We start from the raw sequence: 13,035 nt of genomic DNA on the forward strand, positions 1-13,035 counted from the left end.
CAACCAACTGGTAGTCAAACAAGTTTCATTGCAGACCATGCAAGTTTGATTGTAGTGCTGCAAAACTTTATTGAACAAAACAAAAATCAAGCACAAATCTCCCACTCCTGCCTCTTCGGTGAGTAGAAGGAAATGTCTGTTCAAATAGCAGGTGGGGTACATAGGCAGCGTTGAGAAGAGCTGAGCTGTAGCTCACGCTACAATTTGTAAGGTGAGGAGGCAGTGTCCGAGTAGTCCAGTTGAAAATATTGACTATAATAGGGGCTAAGTATCCCCCAAATGTTTTATAGAATTTAGCAGAACACCCATCCAACCCCTGCCAGACTTGAGAGAGGCTATTGTCTCCTGTAATTGTGTGTTTGATCAAGGGCTCAATTTAGGAAGGCAGGCCGCTTCCAAGTATTGAGAGGTTCTATTGGGGTCAACTGTTACTTCTGATGTATATAACTGTTGGTAAAATTGAAGAAAACATTGATGCAATTTGGAAGGGTCCCTTACAATTACCCCTTGTGAGTCCTTTAATGTAGACACGTGCCTGTAATTTTTTAGCTTTGAGTTGTGCCAGAAATGTACTGGTGTTAATTCCGTTCCTCATTCTATTAGTGAGTTGCATCTCATGATGCTCAGTGTGCAGTGGCAGACAAAAAAGCAAACAGGATGCTAGGAATTATTAGGAATAGGATGGTAAATAAGACCAAAATTATTATAATGCCTCAGTATCGCTCCATGGTGTGACCTCACCTTGAGTATTACGTTCAATTCTGGTCACCGTATCTCAAAAAAAACATAGCAGAATTAAAAAAGGTTCAAAGAAGAGCGACCAAAACGATAAAGGGGATGGAAGTCCTCTCATGAGGAAAGGCTAAAGAGGTTAGGGCTCTTCAGCTGGAAAAAGAGATTGCTAAGGGGGGTAGGATATGATTGAGGTCTACAAAATCCTGAGTGGTGTAGAACCGGTAAACGTAAATTGATTTTTCACTTTTTCAAAAAGTACAAAGACCAGGGGACACTCAATGAAATTACATGGAAATACTTTTAAAACAAATAGAAGGAAACATTTTTTTCACTCACAGAATAGTTAAGCTCTGGAACTCGTTGATAATGATGGTTAGTGTATCTGGGTTTTAAAAAGTTTGGACAAGTTTCTGGAAGAAAAGTCCATAGACTGCTATTGAGATAGATGTGGGGGAAGCCACTGCTTGCCATGGGATTGATAGCATGGAATGTTGCTAATATTAGGGTTTCTGCCAGGTACTTGTGACCTGGATTGGCCACTGTATAAAATAGTTTGTCTCTTGACTATTGAACTGCAGGCATTAATGACTTTTCAAAGCAGATGTAGTCTATTCTCGAATGTGAGTCATGGGAGTTGGAATAGAATGTAAATTGAGTTTTATAAGGAGATGCAGGAATCGCCAGATATCCTCCAGTCCTAAATGGGTCAGAAAGGATTTTAATGCAATCCTGTCCTGTCTGATATCTAGCCTTAGAATTGTTGTCCAGTGGAGGGAATAAAGTGACATTAAAATGCTCTCCTATAATCCATTGCCTCATCTTCATCTGCAGTAACTGCTGTTCTGTGTCAATATAAAACACAGACACAATATTAAATAAAGGACCGGATATTTCAACATGTAGTACAATATACCTCTCAAATGAATCAGAGACTTGGTAAATTATTGTGACTTGAACTCTCCCTGATATCATCATACCCACCACTCCAGCTACTTTTTTTGAGATATGAGAAGCAAACCTGCAAACTGGAAATGCCTTGGAGGTAAATAGTTTCTCATCTTGCTTTTGAAAACGAATGTCTTGAATTAAGCAGATGGTGGCTTCTAATCTGGAATCTTCACAGATTAAACTTCTTCTCTTAAAGGGAGAGTTCAAACCTTTAGTGTTAATGGTAACATTCTTTTATATTGAATTACTCACTATGAGTATCAGGATAAACACTTTTACTATAGGTCACACAGTCATAGACACTGTATAGACAGCAGAACCTAATGGTCTTATCCTCGCTATCCCCCTCCCCCTCAGAAATCCAAACTCCTCCCCCTTTCCTCCCAACAACCCTTGACCAACCTGACTTCCATGCCTCACTGCAAAGGAATCAGGAAAATGGAGGAATGACCTCATGACCCAGCGAAATCCCATGTCATCAGAAGCACGTGGAGAGGCCTGGAGGTCGTATAATAGTATTCAGTGCTTAAAAGTTCCCATAAACATCCAAAAATAGGAACTTGTACCAAAGGTCCACTTGCTAGAGTAACTTGAAATAAAACAAAACTACGTGAAAACATAATACCATCCTAGACATGTGGAGCAGTACAGAGCATCAGTGCTTATTAGAACACCTTACTATTCCATGGAGAAAAACTGGTGAATCTACTAAGTGAAGTTGTCACTTGCCATTTATTAAATATAGAGGCATATTTTCAAAGCACTTAGCCTTCCAAAGTTCCACAGAAACCTATGGAACTTTGGAAGGCTAAGTACTTTGAAAATATGCCTCTTAGTCACTTAAGAACATATTGGTCCTTGCCAGGTGTTCTCTGGTATGATCAGAGTCTGCCCTTTTCCGAAGGAACAGGTTGCCATTTAGATGTAGCAGCAGGCTTAATTAACACATCCGAGGTCGGTTCTTCCGCTTCCACCACTCCAAGGAGCATAGCGCTTGTACAGCTGCCTCTCTTGTTGTCACCCAAAACGTTTTTCTATGAACAGAGAACTGTAATCTGAAAGGGAAGGACTGATGTTCTCTGCTTTTAGTTTCCCTGATTATATCCCTTAATTCGTGACTCCGCACCATGATTGGGAAGACATCTGCAAAGATAGCAATATCATGTTTCCCAGGACAGTGAATCTTGTTTTCACGCTGCTGCCAGGACCGTCTCTTTTCATGCTGAAATTATGGTAGCAGACAACAATGTCCTTTGGAGGGTTGTTGTGGGTATTTTCTAACTATCTGTACACCCTATCAACTTTAATATCCTGAGGTGGTAATTCAGCACCAGTTTGGGTCAGAAGATGCGCTGATAATTTTTCAGTTTTGGTAGTCAGGATCATCTGGGATACCCCTTATTCATAGGTTGCTTCTCCTGTTCCTGTTCTCCAGTTCCTCGGTTTTATCGAGCAACTCTTAGTTATTGAGCATATGTAGTTGCTGTTTCTCCAGTGTTGTGATTTGCTCTACCTCCTGCTCCTCTCCCCATTGCTCCACTTCTTCTGGTCTGTGTCCGAGTTCTGCGGCGTCTGATCTTAAGTCCGTTCCCAAGGATGCTAAGTTGGCCCTTGATGCAGCTATTTTAGCTTTAATTTCCTTCAACAACTCCTTGATTTCTTCCATATGTGGTGAGACTTCGTCCTTATTAATCATGCTTTGCGCAGGGCCTGATGCCACCTGGGATGCCGCCATGTTGTCTGCCTTGCGTCTGACTACTCCCCTTGTAGGTATAATCTTGCAAATCCCTGTTTCTTCTTGCTCATGATTTGTGTAGTTCTTTATTTGGGAAGCAGATTCTGATGTTTTAGATTCCAAAACGGAGGCTAGAGCAGCTGATGTTGAGGGATCTTGCTGGACAACGAGGAGCCACGGGCTTAAGCAGCTGTTTGGCCCAGTAGCGTCACTTCTGTCCATGTTTAATTTTTTTGTTAAATGAAACAAATGGCCACTTTTTTCATGCAAGACTTATACAGGTCCTTGAAATATGTATAAGACTCCTCAATGAACCAGAGTACTGTGATGCTGGAGTCCAGTGGCTCATATAATCATGTATGTGAAAAGGCTATGCTACATTTTATGTCCACAGCATGTGTGGCTGTCAAAGACTAACAGTTGCATGTTGCATCTTTTTTATTTGCTTGCTGCCTGTATTTGCCATTCCTTCTTCGGTTGTGTTGTGCCTACCTCTGTTATATGTTGTTCCTTCCCTTTAGAACCCCTGATTTTCTTGCAAAAGAAAGCTGTCAGGTTTATAGCATAGCTTAAAACCGGCATAACCAACTAACCAACCTCGCTTTGCACTTCTCTTAACAAACATGACTCGTGAATGACCTGTGACCCTTGTTCCTGCCCTGGGGATTTTCAAGTTCATGAATGTGTCCATTGAGGTTTCTGTTGGTGTAAGTATTTATAAAATGGTTTAGTGCATGAAATAATCTGCTAATATGGTTTCTGTGTTTCTCTTTCTTATAACTTTTTCTCACCTCTGGGGAAAACTCAAGGAGCTGGTAAGCATTCTGGTGCTATTCTGTCAGCTTGTGTTTGTAGCAGTTGGATGTTGTCAAACGTTTTGTCTTTACCAAATGTGTGTGTGCTTGTTTTAAAAATGCGTGCATCTATCTTATATAAACCTGGGAATTGAATATAGTACTTTAGTATGGATTTGGGGTAAAGTTTATCAAACTAGAAGATCCTGTATGGGCTATTTGCTTTCACCACAAACCCTACAAAGTAGAAATTTTTAAACTGTTCCACTAAATTTGGAAAATAGCTGTCAGGTCTTCATTTCTACTATACTTTTGTTGCAGAAATACATTTTTAAATGTTTCTTTTAATGGTTCCTCTAAGATTCTGTATTCAGACTTACTATCTTATTAGGCAAAATAAAACAGCCAGCGCCATATGGTAGCCACCTAAATGTTCGCTGGCATAACTTTGAGCACATGGAAAACAATATTCATCAAATGTGGATGATTCCCTTTAAATCTCAAGGCATAAAAAGGATGGGAAGAACAGAATGTTCTATTCCGATGCTATGAAGGGGGGAAGGATCATATCAAAGAAATGCTGGGCATGTCACTTGTAAGTTGTGTGCTAGTTGTTGCAGAGAAAGAAAGGTAAAGATAAAAAGTTCTCTCTTGTGATTACTAATCTTTGTATTTTTTCCTGTAATTTTAAAGATTTGCAAGTGCTACTGTTCCAGTCTGATTTTCTGGAACTCATCCATGTTCTGATTGCATGATTCATTAGTAAGCGTGTACATCTAAATAATTTCATTGGGTAATTTAATCCATTTAACATCTGCTTCGGTCACAGCATATTTTTATGTTTTAATGGGAGCGTCTGTGGATGAATCGGGGGAGACTTTGTCCTTGCAGTGGAAGTACTGTGTACATTTTTCAGACTGAGATAATCATAGGGTGGCGTTATGCAGCAGATCTGGGGTTCGTTGTATGGATGCTGGTTCTACAGTTTGTCTTGTAGCATCCTCATTGTGACTACAAGTTGTCCCCGAGTCAAATTCAGAAAACCATTTACATGCCTTCAGCTTAGCTATGTTTAATAAAATGAAATCTGAAATGTCTCTCTCTCACGAAAAGAGCCACACAGTGTATGGAGGAGATGGGTCCCTGTTTGGCTATCTCAGTGCTTGGAAATGCTGGGTAAGTGGGGGTTAGATAGTGGGATAGGGGCAAGGCAAGGGACAAGGTTTTCAGAGGTCATTGATATGGCAGATGATTAGTTAGTGTCTATATTTCTGTGAAGCTGACAATCCTGCCTTTGCTTTCCCGCCATTTCCTAATATCTTCTCCCTCCATAGACCCCCCTTACCTCCCCCCCCCCTCCCCCCCAAAAAAAAGGCCCTTGGAAAGAGCACTTGGCTGTCCAGTGTCAGGGCCAGTTTGGGGCTGGAGGTAGCACAGGGCGTAATTGCGGCCTTCAGTGCTCCTTTTTTGGCTTGATGTAATAGCAGATGAAGTGGAGGCATATGATGACATGAGGCAGCAGTACTGGCTTTTAAGGGGGTGGAAGAGTATTGGGCAGTTGCACTGGGTCCTCGTGATTTGGGGATTTCAAGCATGCCCAAACTTGAAGGCTTTAGGACCCCTCCTCAATTTCTGCTTGACACACCACTATGTCTAACACAAGTCCTGCAAGGTAGGGCAGTACACAGAGGGTGAAAGGGGAATAGCCTGTGCCTTCATGCAACTATGTCCAGATAGTACTTGTTGAACATGTACTTGTTGCTTGCCTGCCATTCTTGTGCCTCCTCTTCTTGGTCCCCTTACTCTCACCACCAAAGTAATATCTGTGCACTTGAGCACTTCTAGGCACTCAACAGTCCCACTGCTTTTGCTGCTCCAACTCCTTCTTTCAAGGCACTTGAGTCAGCTTCAGGAGGTCAGACAACAATATCCCACATGAGGTCTAGCAGGGGAAATAACCAACATGCAGCCCATCTAGGTCATGCTAGTGGGTGAGAAATCTACACAGGTGGGAGAACAAGGCCTGTGACGCCTTTGGCTCCTGCAGGTCACTTCAAGTGGTACATGGTGGCCAGGTTTAGCTCCAGTGAGTCCACAAACCACACCTACTTTTTGTTGTTGCAGAAGTGCTCTGACAAGCCGCCTGTCACTCAGCCGCAAGAGTCTCTTCCACACGTGCACACCCCCCACCTTATCCTCACTCCTATTTGTACATATAATAAAGTATTTAAACATTTTAGTAATCAAATATGTTTGCAGGCAGTTTGTAGAGAGATTGGTTTAAAATCTTTTTTCTACATTCACGATAGGCAGTTTCCCTACACCTCTAAGCATATTTGTTTATCACAAAATGAAGGATGCAGCTCAATTAAGAATTTTAATCACGCGATCAAAACGTTTGAGTACACGATTACTCGTGAGATTAAAAGCCTGGGAAGCAGGGAAAACAGTGATGTGAGAGGGCAGGAGGAAAGAGGGATGCAGTTACTGTGACTACACCTCTCTTCTCTCCTGCTCTCACCCCCACCTCCCCAGACTCAGATCAGGCATGCAGGCAGGTAGTACAGAATCTTGGGGGGGGAGGGGGACGAGATTGCTGGACCTAGTGGGAAGGGGAAGGAGGAGGGGGCTGAGCTTGCCAAATCTCGTGGGTGGGAGGAGGAGGGGCCAAGATTCCTGGACCTCGTGAGGGGGGGACCCTGAGGGATTGTTGGACCCACAGGTCAGTACTTACCAATGGCAGGGGGGCACAGGCAGGCGGCGGCAGAGCAAGGTTTCTTGCATGGAGCATGAGCTGATACTCCGCAAGTTCCCCAATAGCAGCACTTCTTATTGGCTCCCTGGGCAAAGAGCCAGTAGGAGAAACAGGACTTAAATGGAAGGAGGTGGCTTTGTGGAAGGTAAGGCAACTATTTTATTAACTACGATTTAATATTTTTATTTGCATTAATAAATACCTTGTTAGTTGTGATTAACATACAGCCTTAATATTTACCAACATGTGGTAAATATTCAGCTGGCAGCAGTGAGCATTTTGCCGACCCCCGCCAGCGTTATCCCTTGATATTCAATACTGGGCCATGTCCGGGCTTTGATATTGAATATCTGGTTTATGTGGTGCTGGCTAGCGATATTCAGAACTGAACCAGCTATGGTTTGCCACATAAAGATAAGACTGTGTTTTATACAGTTACCCTGGCCGGTTAAGTGCTAAATATTGGCACTTAACTGGCCAAGTGCTGACCGCCCCTGGAACACCTGCAAAAAGCTGTTTTCCACATAGGTGCTAACTGCTAATTTTAGCAGCAATAATTAGTTAAGTGCTGCTGAAATTAGCGGATAGCCCCGAACAAGCGGTTTAACCAGTCAGCGGCCATTTCTGGCCAGTTAAACCATTTTGAATATTGACCAGCATATCTTTTTCATTTTTTCTTTGATGTCCTTTTATATCTCTCTTCTTTTTTTGTCTTCCAACAACATTTCTACCCTTTCTCCTGCCTCTCTTCTTCCAGTTTGAAAGTGGAACAGTTTTTCCTCTTCTCTCTCCATCTGATATTGGTTGGTTCTCCTCTTCTCCATCTACCTGATTGTCTCTCCTCTTACTGTTCCGTCTGCTTATTTCTGTGCTCACACCTGCCTCTTCTGCCATTTCTTTTCTTCTCTGCATACCTCTGCATTCCCACACCTTCTGCATTCTTCTCATTCCTCTTGAGATGCTTACTTTCTCCCTTAGCTCCTGGGTATTAGTGCATCTTCTGTCCTTCTCTATTCTGTATATAGATACTTTCCTCACCCTTCCACCTTTCTCCTATGAATAGCTCTTGCTGCTCCTTCTAACCCCCACCCCCTCATGTAAGGTGCCTCTGTACCCTCCAATCTAACTTCATGTACTCTTTTACTCCCTCAGTTCAGTTTACTTTCTTCCTCCCTATTCTTTTTGCTGTCACCTTCCTTTACAAGAGTACACCTCATTATTTGTTTTTCACAGCCCTCTCCCTGTGGACTTCATTGCTCCCTCTACCTAGTTCTTTTCTGTGAGCCTCATCCCCTCTGCCATGGGCTTGCCCCTCCCATATACTTCACAACTTCTTTGCTCTGCAGAGCTACCCCTACAGCAGATGGATTTCACAAAGCCAGATCGGGGCAAGAGCACAGTACACTTACATTTAGGCCCTCATGATCAAAAGCCCCGCGCTGTTCTATACAGCGCCCTAAAAATAGCACTGGGACAGCGCAGGGCTTTTCTGCATCGATGATCGCTCCCTTACATGCTATGTAGCCCTGCCCAACGCTACCCAGGATGCAATGGGCGGTGCTGGGCGTTGCCATTTTGCATCGGCGTGGACTGGAAGAGGAGGGAGGCAGGCATGCTGCGTCCCTCTTCCAACGAAAGGTAGGGGGGCCTGGAGGGGGGCCAAGAGGGGGTGTTGTCACCACGGACCACCAGGTATTCGAAGTAGAATGCTGAGGGGGAGGAGTTGGGGTGGGCTGGAGGTCCACGGGACCTCCAGCTCCCAACCCCCCAGTCGATGGATGGAAGGGTGGGAGAACCTTTGGCCGGAGGCGGCCACTCAACAACGGTTTCTGGGGGTTTGGGGGACTGGAGACCCACCGGACCTCCAGCCCCCCCCCCCCCCTGGGTGGGAGGGTGGGAGAGCCTTTGGCCGGAGGCGGCCACTTCTCGATTTCTGGGGGTTTGGAGGGGGGGGGGCTTGAGACCCACCGGATCTCCAGCCCTCCCTGAACATGGAGGGGGTGGGATCATCAGGGGGGGGGCAGGAGGTCCACCGGACCTCCAGCCCCCTGATCGCGTTTGCTTTGGGGGGGGAACGGGGGCCTGCCAGCATGCAACTGCATGCTGGACAGGGCTCACCATTCCTCCCCAATGATCCGCAAAATCTAATGCCAGCTCGGAGCTGCCGTTGATTTTGCCGCGGCCAGCAACCCAATCTTTGGCGTGCTGGACGCTGATCATTGGGGATGAATGCGTTAAGCGTTGATTAGCATGCATTTGCAAGCTAATTGCGCTAGAAGCCCTGTTTAGCATGCATTTGCATGCTACTTGAGCTAAGAGCCCTGGAGTGCGTTGTTTCAGGCGCTCGAGGGCTCTGATCATGGGTCGGCAGCAAACTCCGGCGCTAGTATGGCGTTAACAGCCTCTAGCGCCGGAGTTTGCTTTTTAATCATGAGGGCCTAATTGAGGAGTGATCTGGGACTTGAACTGTGAAGCAGGCTCAGGGCATGCAGCCTGTGTGCCCATTGCTAATGGTGCACCTGGCATAAACTAATGATTGAAGAGTTAGGTGCCAGACAGAATTGTTGACAGCTGGGGAAAATAACCTAAAAGTAACATACTGAACAAAAATGCATATATATTTTTTTGTTTTTGTTGGGGAAGGCAGACTTTTTTTGTCTTTCCATTTTTTTTCTTTTCTTCCATCAGCCTCCACTAACCACATCTCTAATTATGGCAGCCCAGTAGGCCACTTAATATTTTCTTCCCTGCATTGGAGCATATCAGCACACACGGTTCCACTGACTCAGTATAGGCTGCACTGCCATCTCCTCCTTTGGTGGTCACAAGTAGTGTGTCTTCCTCAGTATGCCTATAGAACAGTGTTATATGTTTCTCAAAACAGCCCAGCTACGTCTCTGAGCCTTTGGTCACAGCTATTAAGGTTCTTCATTTTTATACCACCCTCCTCCGCCCTGTATAACTTAAACTGTCAGCCCTTAGTAGGGGCCACAGACCCCCATATCCCTCAGGAGCCTAAGATGCATGTCTCCAGGAGTCCACTTGCAAACATGGGATGGCAGAGTTTTTGTTTTTATCCTGTGAGGCTGTTAAGGAGAAATCGCTATAAAATACAGCATCCTCAGCCCATCTGAGAAGCAGAAGCTGAACTTTGTAATTTCCATAAGAAGTCTCTTCTTTAGGACTTTATTCCATTATGAAGACATTTTGTGATAGCTGCATCTGCAGTGTGTAGAGATTTATAAGGGTAGAAAAATCTTTGTGCTGATTCAGACACAGAGTATTATCTTAAGGAAGTATGCATGTCTCTGAAAGATGTTTGTCCTAGCTAGAAACTTTTCTCGGCAACATGTAGCCTTTATAATGTGTATGCTTCAAAGAGCACGCAGAAGGACATTTAATTGAAGGTGTGGTGAGGAAAGACGCTTTAGCATGTCAAATTGCCTCCTTGGAAGGAAGTTCATATTTTAAATCAGAGCTTCCCAAACTCTGGGTTGGGACCCCTTTTGGGATCACGACCTGGTGGGCTTTCCATATTTACTTCATTATTCTACACCTTTGGGAGGTTACACAATTTTATTTGGCTGCTATCATGGGGTCATAGCCACAAAAAGATTGACGAGCATTGTTTTAAAATAGTGTGCCACTAATCATTTACAACACAGGCCAACTTTCAACCAAACCACTCCACCAAATTTTTCCTCTTTGAAAGTGATCCACATCATTGAAAATCCTCTTTGCTCAATCAGATTCTTTTTGTGCATAGACAGTTTTGCTTTAAAATTACTTATACCATTGGGAAGCTGGGAGCCTAGGATTATCCTGTGTGTTCCTTGCTTTGTCCTATGCAGCTTCCACACGATCCCATTTGTCATATGATGAGTCTTATCCCTAAAGGATGCTGTGTGTTCATTTTAAAATGTAATACCCTTCAGTCACGTTAACCAATCAACAGCAAAATTCCATGTCAGCACCTTGCTGGAACAAGACAACTGCATAATCACTCCTCCTTTTAGTTAGAGCACTTTTTGGTCGAACAGAAATTTGCAGGCTCTTGATGCAGAAATGTCCTACACACAGTTTCCGGGTTGCAGTGAGATCAGTGCTTTTCTCCTAATTGAATCTCCACAGTGCAGTGGTAACTCACGCTGCAGGGCTGGTGCAATGAACAAAGTCACTGAAGATTCTTTTTGGCCCACCCTGAATAGGAAAGCCTTTTGACCAAGATGTGGCAGAGTGGTGGAGAAAGAGAATGGTTCAGTTAGAATTATACTGATTTTTAGTTGCCCATCATTATTGCTACATTGCTTTGTGCTTGTCGAAGTGTGTGACTTATATCAACCTCCTTGGTTGCAAATTAGTAAACAGTGTGAGAGATGACATTAGTTCACTTGGATGATCATTTTTTTTGCCAGCAACACAAGACATTCCCTTTTACGTTAAGCCAATCAAGAGAACTCTTAGATTTCATTACTGCAATATCACTAACATGCATCCAGACTGAACCTTTAGATGTTTCTGCATTGGAACACTTTGTTGAAAGTGTATATGTGATGCATTCTACCATTTAATAATAACATACCTTAAATGTAAGATGAAACTTTTTATATAGCTCAGTTGTACCTTATGAACACTGCATCTTCAGTGGTACCAGACAATTTACATTTCCTTATTGTCCCACCAGCCTAGTTGAGACACTTGGGTTATGCCCTCATACCACCAGGTGGAGGCTGAGAACTAACTGTGATGTCATGCAGCAAGGCCCCTGTGCAGCCCCTTCACACTCGGTATTTCTCAGTCTCTAGCAGGTCTGATCCATGTATAGTCCTATACAATAGCAGAATAAATTATGGGGAAAAGGAGTTAATCCAGGTCAGATGCTGCAGCAGAATTAAACTGACAGCCCTCCTCAGCACCTCCCAGGGAAAGCAGCATTGCTGGGTCAACAGGCAAAATGGCAGCGTTTCCCATAAAAAAAGCCTCTGACACGATCTCCTGCACCTCATATGGGATCTTCGGCCAATGGGAAGGTTCAGCTCAGCAGCCTGCATCTCCTCCCCCCCCCCCCCCCCCCCCCCACCACCACCACAGGCGCTTCCTCTAAACTTGACTCACATGACCGGCAATGACCCAAAACCAACAGGGTGTCCTGCGCACTCCACAGGCTAAGCAGTGCTTCCTGAGCTGTGACTGCAAGGCCATGAGGTAGCCGCATTGGATCAGCGGCTGGAGAGAATGGGGCAGGGACCTGGGACTTCCCAGATGTAGCACCTCTAGACGGACACGGAGAAATAAGGTGCCTAGAAGACCTGCCCCTCCCCCCCCTTTTTTTTCTCTCTCTTCATTTTTTGCTGCTGTCCATGCCCAGGCTAAACCAATTTTCTCTGATAACAAAACAAAAAAACAAACTTGAGAGCCCCAGTTAAATCCCTATGCTATCAGACCTCCAAGTTGTGTAATAAGGATCATACCTTCCACTTGCTGGAGACTAAGAAATACTGAGTGTTGGGGATGCACAGGGACCTTATTGCATGATATCACAGTTAGTTCTCAGTCTCCACATGGTGGTAGGAGGTCATAACCCAAGCATCTTGAACCAGTCTGGAGGGCTCAAGGAAAGAAAAGTAGCAGATAAATCTGATTTAACCTTTCTCTAAATGACTTTACATTTGATTTGCATGAAGTCTCACATTCCTTGTGTCATGTTGGAATGCATTGATAGTGTGAATTGTGCAGTGATGTGTCATATGTGTACAGAACATTCTGGAGGGCTCAAGGAAAGAAAAGTAGCAGATAAGTCTGATTTAACCTTTCTCTAAATGACTTTACATTTGATTTGCATGAAGTCTCACATTCCTTGTGTCATGTTGGAATACATTGATAGTGTGAATTGTGCAGTGATTTGTCATGTGTACATAACACTCTTGTTAGCTCATCCTTTTAAGAATGTTCTCTTTCTGCCCTGATGGTTTCAGAAATAGTGAGGTGATGTCTTGCACCACTGCATTTTCCTTGTTAGTCTGTGTATAACCAAAGATGGGTATTTCAGAAACCAGGTTGTAGCCAGG

General features: G+C 44.1%; 1 protein-coding gene across 5 annotated transcripts in view; it reads left to right on the plus strand.

Annotated features, from left to right (window-relative positions):
• The window catches only part of DCTN2 (dynactin subunit 2), a 70,138-nt gene that overhangs the window by 22,373 nt on the left and 34,730 nt on the right, over positions 1 to 13,035 (plus strand). For 2 of the 5 annotated variants that reach the window (XM_030196613.1, XM_030196615.1), the window contains one exon: positions 4,228 to 4,233. The exons of 2 other annotated variants lie outside the window; for them this stretch is intronic. In XM_030196613.1, coding sequence (XP_030052473.1) covers positions 4,228 to 4,233 — 6 coding nt within the window. Of the gene's footprint in view, positions 1 to 4,092; positions 4,126 to 4,227; positions 4,234 to 13,035 lie in introns of all 5 variants that reach the window. One more of the 5 variants, XM_030196612.1, reaches the window with a different exon arrangement.

The sequence above is a fragment of the Microcaecilia unicolor genome, chromosome 3 (assembly GCF_901765095.1).
Source record: "Microcaecilia unicolor chromosome 3, aMicUni1.1, whole genome shotgun sequence".
NCBI lineage: Eukaryota > Metazoa > Chordata > Amphibia > Gymnophiona > Siphonopidae > Microcaecilia > Microcaecilia unicolor.